Raw genomic sequence first — 7,937 nt, forward strand, 5'->3', positions numbered from 1 at the left:
AACTCCCAGAAACACGATTATTATAGACTTGTTCCACGAATAGTTAAAATATCGTTTATTGACAACAACTAAAATATCATAATATATTATGTGATATTATATCACATCATTGATCATTATTTACGTGCTCCACAAAAAGATAAATGATCGGATATTGACGATAATAAGTATATTTGGCGACCACAAATATTATTACTCATTATAGCAAAATACTGTGCACAAGATGTAAATTCGTGTACTATTTCTTGCTAAATTCAATACCAAAATTACAACGAATCTTGACTTTTATTAACATGATACATTCCTTTCGTTTTCTTTTTAAACAATGAAAATTTGAACATTTTCCTTGACTTTGGATTTCAAAATTGGTTATCCCTTGATATGTTCTGTAAATGTAGTGGAGACTTTTTTGGAGATTTCACTATCATAAGGGAAATCTGAAGGATGGTCTGCTTGAAAAAAATAGTCTGACATGCCTGATTACTATAATACAGTATAGTTAGTTAGTTAGTTAGTTAGTTAGTTAGTTAGTTAGTTAGTTAGTTAGTTCGTTAGTTAGTTAGTTAGTTGGTTAGTTCGTTAGTTAGTTCGTTCGTTCTTTGTTCATTTGTCTGTCATGTCAGGCAGTTTGGGTGTTTAAGGAGGAACACAGACATCTGCATTTTGATCCCCAAAACAGAGCAACATCAGTCAGAATATTCAGTGTAAAATTGAATTAACTTTTCGTTTACATTAAATAGAGAAAACATCATCACTATTAATACAGTGTACTGTACTTATATTTCAATAAATCATTAATAAATTAATTTAAATGATGACTTAAATCAAGTGAAAAGTCATATTAAAAGAAAGCTCCTACAGTAGGATCACAACAGTTGATTTGCACAGTGTGTGGAGGTAGCCTTTAGTAAAAAGAGTGCTCTCTTTTCAGGTACGACGGCGGTGGCGGCGTGAGGACGGAGAGGCAGGAGGTGATGCAGAGATGGGGGAAGTGCTTGAGGAAACCGGTGAGGAGTCAGGAGAGCGTGAGCGTATTCTGGTGGGACTGCTACTGGGGGAGCCTTGAGGGGAAGAGTAAGGCGACAGGGCTTGAAGCATTCGCCCACTGTGCTCCTGAATTGCATGCTGCACAACACGACAACAAGAGAGGAAATTCTTGTCAGAATACTACACAAACGTTTTTTATTTCTGTATTTTAAAAAAAATATGGATTAAATATCAAGGTGAACATGCCCAAGCTCCGTCTGGTCCAAAAAGCTCCAGAAAGTTGCCAATGAATTCCCGTGACTTCTCCTCCCACTTATGGATGAGATCCTGGCTCTTCTCCTCCACTCGGTACACAAAGTGTTTGGACTTCTCCTCCACTGTACGGACCGTCTCTTTCATTTTGTCCACTTGGTTTTGAAGGCGGTACTTCTTTTCCTGTCCAAAAATAAATACATACATCAAGATAGTCATTTAGTATGACTTAGAATTGATATAAAATGTCCCAAAATCAATTTTCTCAAGTTAAAGCAATTGAAAAGTCCACTTCCTATCAGCGTATGTATAACTATTCCGTCTAAGAGGCAACAACAATAAATCACACACCACTGGCGTGTGGCAAATGCCAAACTCGAAAATACTAAATAATACATGGTTGTCAATGCAATGGCTGTAGATGGCTTATATTTTGAAGTTGACCACAGCGGTGGTTGTTAGCAGCTAGCTTTATGTCACCTGGCGACAGTGTTTATTGCCATCACATCACGTCTCAGCCAACATCAACACACCGCCAGTAAAAAAGATCATATTCAACCACTGCTAAAGAACGCTAAGAAACCGCCAATTAGTGTTAGCCACTCACTATGTGGTGCATTCATATGCAGTCAGACTTTTCCAACACTAGATGAAAAAAGGTCCATTTTTGCATCAAACATTAATAACTGCATACATCTAAACAATGTGGGCTTTCTATCAATGTTTAGAAGTTGACATATGTCAAAAAGGATCATGGGGGTAAAATTACTTTATTTTATTTATAATTACAAAATATGTTCCAAAAAGTCACTTTGAATAGTAAGACAGTGAAAAATTCCCACTTCTACCCGCAATGTACATAAAGCTTGTTGATTTCTGTTGGAGGCGCAAAAAAATAATCAACCAGATATTTTGGCCTTACATTAATGAATCCCACATTAAGCTCTCGGGCCGTGTAGCCTCTCTGCAGGTTGCGTCGTACGTAGATGTCATAATCCCGCACAATGCGCGTGATCAGATCGGACGTTGAGATGCCCTCAGTTCTCTGGGTGGCCACGAACATTCCTGAGACAGCAATACACGTGATGCATCTTCAACCTTCAACATCCAGGAATGAGTAATAAGGAGGGTCATGCGAATTCCTGCTGGGTAACTGTACTTTTTACTTTTGGGGCCGCTACTCTATGACTTCAAATACAATAATATTACCTGCTGCTTTGATGTGCTTATAAACATCTTCTGATCCAGCTGAAGTGTAAGGGATGTCATCATGGGCCACAAAATCAATCTGCAATTGTCACACAATAGTGGTCAAAGCGCCATCCAAGAAGCGGCTCTTTTAACGACGGCGCAACATCTGACCTTGTGTTTGGTCAGGAACTCCGTGCTGAGGGTCCAGGGAGCGTCTCGCACCACCTCGTCAACGTAGCGGCAGTGCCTCAGGGCCTCATAGCGCTCATCCTCAGTCATCACCGTGTAGCCCTTAAACTTGTGCGTCAGCTCGTCACTGCATACTTCGCGAAAAACAAACACCATTCTTTGCTCATTTTCGGAAGCCACTGCTGTCTATTAACTCATTTGGTGCCAGCTATTTTCAATACTGAAAATGGAAACTGGAAAGACGTGTAAATACGTCTTTGGCATTGAATGGGTTAAACATGCAGGCTGAGAACGAGTCACCGTTTACCTCCCACTATCAGGTGTGTGTTGGGAAACACATTTTTGGCCTGCATCAACGCTCGGGCGTGTCCAGAATGAAAAAGATCAAATATGCCATCGGCATACACCCGCACCGGTCTATGAGCTACAAGATAAGAAATATGAAAAGAAGAATCACATTTTTTAAGATAATATCTGAGCGTGCCATACAACCGTAGAGTCTATCTAGAAGTTGACACCCTGCTATAAACAGTACAGTAAACAGTATAATAATAAAACCCTGATAAGATATAGACAATCAAAGACATTCTAAGAATGCATTTAAAATATTTTTAATTGAAACTCCTGACTCATCCTTCAATACTGAACCGTATGGTGTGTGTCACTGATGGTGTAGTCGGTTTAGTGGTTCACTCGCCTGACTTTTATTTGGTGGAAATCTTAGTGTGAAGACCTGTTCCCCAAATTCATCTCTCGATAACACTGAACAGCATACATGCTAAAGTAATACTGTGGATCTCATATAGGGGTATGTGTACCACTGTGGGCATGTGAAGGCAATTCAGGGGGCGTGTGAGAATCTTGTAAATCTTGCAAATCTCATCTGGTGCTTTTTAATGCCGTGATATGAACAGTGCTTTTTTTTTTTTTAATTGAGAACAAATTAATTGGAACATGATGCAAGTTATTATCAAATGATGTCATAGTGACATTGTATGTACCCTTTATACGAATGCACATTGTCATCTAGAATGCACTTTTCCGTCAGATGAGTCAGAAAAAAGACGTATTTTACATGGTATACATATTTAATTGAGTTACTGAGTAAAATGCACCTGGAGACACGGCTACATATGTTGCGCCAAAGTTTAACACGGCAATAAAGAAAAGTTTGAGAACCACTGCTACAGAAAAAGGATGGAAGGATCTGGGTGTTTTTTGGCCTATTTTTTGTAAAATGGTAAATTATTAAGAAGTAAGGCCTGATTGACATGGACTTTTTTTTAGGCTGTTACAGATTTTTGATAGAAAAAAAAAGATTGGACAATTAAATACAAAAAATACAATTAATAAATTAGCATTTGTTTCAATGAAGAGTTTCACTATTTGCAAGCTGGCCTGGTACCCACTTTCTGCAAATAACAGAGGTCAACAGGAAATATGTATACAGTTTAAAAAAAAAAACTTTCATTTTGGGTTCCCAGAATTCATTGCATGGTGCAATTAATGAAGTTTTAAGGAAGTAATAGTAATGACAATGATGATTATAATAATTCGTATTGTTATTATTATTAGTATTCACAATTGATTTTGCACTATAAATTGTGTTTGATTTTTTTTCCAAGTAAGGTAAAGTAAAGTAAAACATAAAAAAAAAATCAGCAAATAACGTCTGATCATGTTTTCCCAATGAATCAGTAAGGCCCTATTTAACACTTTTTAAGTGTCAAATTTGTTTAATAGTGACTGTAAATCAAATTTTGTCAAACCAATGTCTGCATATAATAATTTGTACGCATGGCATTAGTAAAACAGAAATCAATTGAAACCTGGGGTGCCCCTCTTTGCCTGGGCCACAGTCAGCTTTTCGTGGGGGGCCTCCGAGTCACAACCAGTCGACTTGGCAAAGGCAGCCGGCTCTCGTAGAGCCTGCGAAGTGGAACACATACAACCTGCCATCAACCTGATGTCATGCATGCAACAGAATATGGAATAATGTCAGCTTTGTGTCATTTGATTTGTTTGTAAATCAATACTTAATTTTCAGACTATTTGTGGTATCATTTTTTAAAGACAGGGAAACGCTTAAAAAAAAGATCCAAGTGTGGGGCAGACGAAAGTGGACATGTTTGGACATGCTGTCATGCTTAATGGTATTGAGAAACCAGTTTGGCTTTTAAAAGCTTGCCAAGAAGAATCCAACATAAACGTCTGAGTCATGCACGAAACAATGACATGTGTCATTAAAAGAAAAAAAAGAAAGACTTATATAAATTTATGTATGTTTTTTGGATAGTCGTAAATAATGGTAGCAACGACTGAGGGTCAGGTCATGGACTTTGTGTTGTGTGTATGTAATTATACACAACATTATCTGCTCTGTTGTGAGCTATTCGTCGAACCCTAATTGCATGCAAGGAGCTTGTGTTCTGTTAAATAGATTACAATTTTGGTCACATTTTTAGCACGGATGCCATCAACATAATATTTAAATACCGATCGGTGGGCTTAAAAAATAATGGAAAACGATTACTCTCGAGAGAGTTGAGACAAAGGTTGAATCGGGGGAATGTTTGGATAATATTTTGCAATATGAAACCAAGACAAAGTAGCTCATTTTCGATTAAAAAATAAATAAATAAAAGATGAGAACTAACAAAAGGCAAACATGAGTCTCCGTAAATGGTGTTAATTTATGCAATAATTACGGAATGGATCTGAAATAAATGTGAGTCATTCGCTTTGTTTAAAGAGTTCAAGAAGGTCAAGAGGTTAAAAAGACTGTTACAAAAATACATGAATAATGTAATAATGACTTGGGAAGATGGAGAAATGTTAGAACTGTTAAGATTTGTATGTTTTCAGTTTCTTGATTTCTTATACATTACATTGATTATCGTAACCAAGTGTCTGAAAATGACATGACTAATATTTAATAGATAAAAAGTGGTAGGGTTTGATACATTTTTGCACTTCTTTTTATTCCCTTTGAACATATAAACTGTGTTGAACTGTGATATTTATTAGTGGTCATTTTCTTTATTTCTTTTCATTTTCCTTTATATTGTATTTATTCACGTTTGTAAAAGGACGTTTAATATATTCAATAAAGGAAATCAAATCAAAAATCAAATTAAATCTATTAGTTAGTATTTACTACACTGCTAGAAGTAGTGATGGGAAAATGAAGCATCATGAACCACTTGTGATTTTTCTTCGTTCCTCTAGATGGTGCTCTTGGCTAAAAAATAAAGGTGAGTACAATGGAAATGCATTAAAACCAAGTGCTATCTCCAGTAACAACAAAATGTCATAAGTGGCACCATTTGCCCATAACTACAGTATGTAGTAGTATGACATGTTTTAAAATGCCGTGCCGCATTGTCCCACTCATCTTATTATTTATGTGCATATTAGTAGTCACATTTTTCCACATTTTTCTTGACTCACATAGCAATGAGGTGAAAATTCATTTACACACTGAATATAGCAGTCCTCAAATAAATGTGATTCCAGGGAACAGACTTTCTAGTTCTAAACTTTTCATATTGCTGTCAACAACATGTTTTTTTTTCTAAGTCACATTAATGAAAACTAATGTGAGAGAAAAAAAAAATCAGCAGAATGATTTATACCTTTTTCTTCAGGTTCAATAGTTTAAGATATTGCTACAGTGTTAAGGTTCTAGATTATTTTAGGATAAATTGGTAGATTTTTTTTTTTCAGCATCAAACGGTTCAGTTGTTCAAAAATGTTTCCAGTGTCATGTTTGTTTGGCGTTAGTTGTATTTTGAGTTGTATGGATTTTGTTCACCTTATTAAGTTCATGTTTATGTTTCCTTGGCGTTTGCCTTCCTGTCTGTGTCTCTAGCTTGGTCTCGTCCACCTGCCTGTTTACCTGCCCCACCGCGTGTCATCCAATCCGCTTTCCCTCCCTCTTGTTCCCTTCCAGGTGTTGCGTGTTTCCCTAATTAGTTTTCTTGTACTTAAGACCCAGTTTTGAATTCAGTTCTTGTTGGGTCGTTGTTTATTTCCTTGCTGCTATGCTGTCAGCCTGTTGTCCCCCTGAGTTCATTTTAATTTCTAGTTCGGTTGCTACTTGGTCCAGTTTTTGTTATTTTGTTGTTCCTGCCTTGTTTACGTATTAACCTTTCATTTTTGAGCTACCTGCCCCTCCTTACTCACCTCCACTCGCTATGCCCCGCCGTGCCATCCAGTTTCTATAAGCATTGGCTTTTTAACAAGCATTTTAAAGCCCTTTGTAATTTGTTTCAGTTTCAGACTAAATTGTATATACCCTGTAAAACGTCAGGTTAACGTTTTTTGAAAGTTGCTCCATAGAGCTTTTTAATTATGTAAAGGATATTTTAAGGTGTACTTTTACCATTTTTATAGATAATGATCTTCACCACGATGGTGGGCTGTGGGGCTCGAAATGCTACCTCTTTCAATGGGGTTTTGCAAACAATAATTGAGAAACACCGGACTACGCGATTGTGTTTTGCTTTCTTCGGTGGCAAACAAAGCATGCGCCATGGGAGATGTCATTTACCCGGCGTGAGGCTCCTCTTGTTCTCTGCGGGGCCTGTTGCTGGTTGTTGCCTCCTCTGTTCCGTCTCCGTCCTGCCATCCTGCCAGAAAGATTCTCCAGAGACAAGCCTGCGCCTATTACTCCTCAAGCAGCCTTCCTATAGCACAGCTCCCAAGTATGGATCGCATCGCTTGACCCCGGCGGACCCTGATGACGATACAAAAGAGTGGGCAAAGTTCAAGCCGCTGCAAGGAGGAGTGTTCTAGTCATCAGTGACCTCCGTTTGGCTTCTCATATCACCACGTAGGCAGCGCAAGTGCAACGACAACACAAATACAAATGCAAATAATAGTTCAGAATTGAATGTGTGAAATAAGTGAGGACATAAGTGCAAATTGTAATCAGCTGAAATTTCAGACTTTGGAACCAAACATAGTAGAGCCTTGTCTGCGATGTTACATAATTACTGTTTGGAAGACAGTTGGATATACAGTATAGTAGTGTATAGTTTAAAAGATCGTGTACAAAGCTAGTTATTCGTGCTTGGTTTGAATCATCTAAATTCCGGGCCACAATATCATATTGACATATGTAAGGTTAATAAAAATCTATTAAACGGATTTTTCATGAATAATTTGATACGGAGGTTGGCTGCATTTTCTGGCCGTGACCCTTTTCTGGTTATACACTGCCATCTAGTGGATGTTATAGGAACATGACTAAAGCTGTACCGGATGTTTTGCCCTGTAATAGATATCGTATTCGGTAGGAACACTTTTTTATCTCG

The 7,937-nt window shown here is 37.6% G+C and overlaps 1 protein-coding gene across 1 annotated transcript; it reads right to left on the reverse strand.

Moving 5' to 3' along the window:
• Nucleotides 1-40: 40 nt before the first annotated feature.
• LOC148408943 (choline-phosphate cytidylyltransferase B-like) lies at nucleotides 41-7,525 on the reverse strand. The gene is made up of 8 exons (XM_088440249.1): nucleotides 7,172-7,525; nucleotides 4,449-4,548; nucleotides 2,927-3,043; nucleotides 2,602-2,753; nucleotides 2,449-2,527; nucleotides 2,162-2,304; nucleotides 1,234-1,422; nucleotides 41-1,125 (listed from the first exon to the last, which is right to left on the reverse strand). Exons 1-8 carry the CDS (start codon nucleotides 7,247-7,249, stop codon nucleotides 928-930), a joined length of 1,056 nt encoding a protein of 351 aa, XP_088296375.1. The 5' UTR covers nucleotides 7,250-7,525; the 3' UTR covers nucleotides 41-927.
• Between the last annotated feature and the right edge of the window lie 412 nt (nucleotides 7,526-7,937).

Source organism: Hippichthys cyanospilos, chromosome 18 (assembly GCF_059441005.1).
Source record: "Hippichthys cyanospilos isolate Australia breed blue-spotted pipefish chromosome 18, RoL_Hcya_1.0, whole genome shotgun sequence".
In the NCBI taxonomy this organism is placed as follows: Eukaryota; Metazoa; Chordata; class Actinopteri; order Syngnathiformes; family Syngnathidae; genus Hippichthys; species Hippichthys cyanospilos.

Excerpts from the sequence above, each read along its gene's own strand:
- LOC148408943 (XM_088440249.1), bottom strand. The coding sequence starts at position 7,249 with ATGGCAGGACGGAGACGGAACAGAGGAGGCAACAACCAGCAACAGGCC. Across the intron at positions 2,305-2,448 it reads TAAGCACATCAAAGCAGCAG|GAATGTTCGTGGCCACCCAG; the intron begins GTAATATTATTG and ends TTGCTGTCTCAG. Across the intron at positions 1,423-2,161 it reads TTAATGTGGGATTCATTAAT|GAAAAGAAGTACCGCCTTCA; the intron begins GTAAGGCCAAAA and ends ATTTTTGGACAG.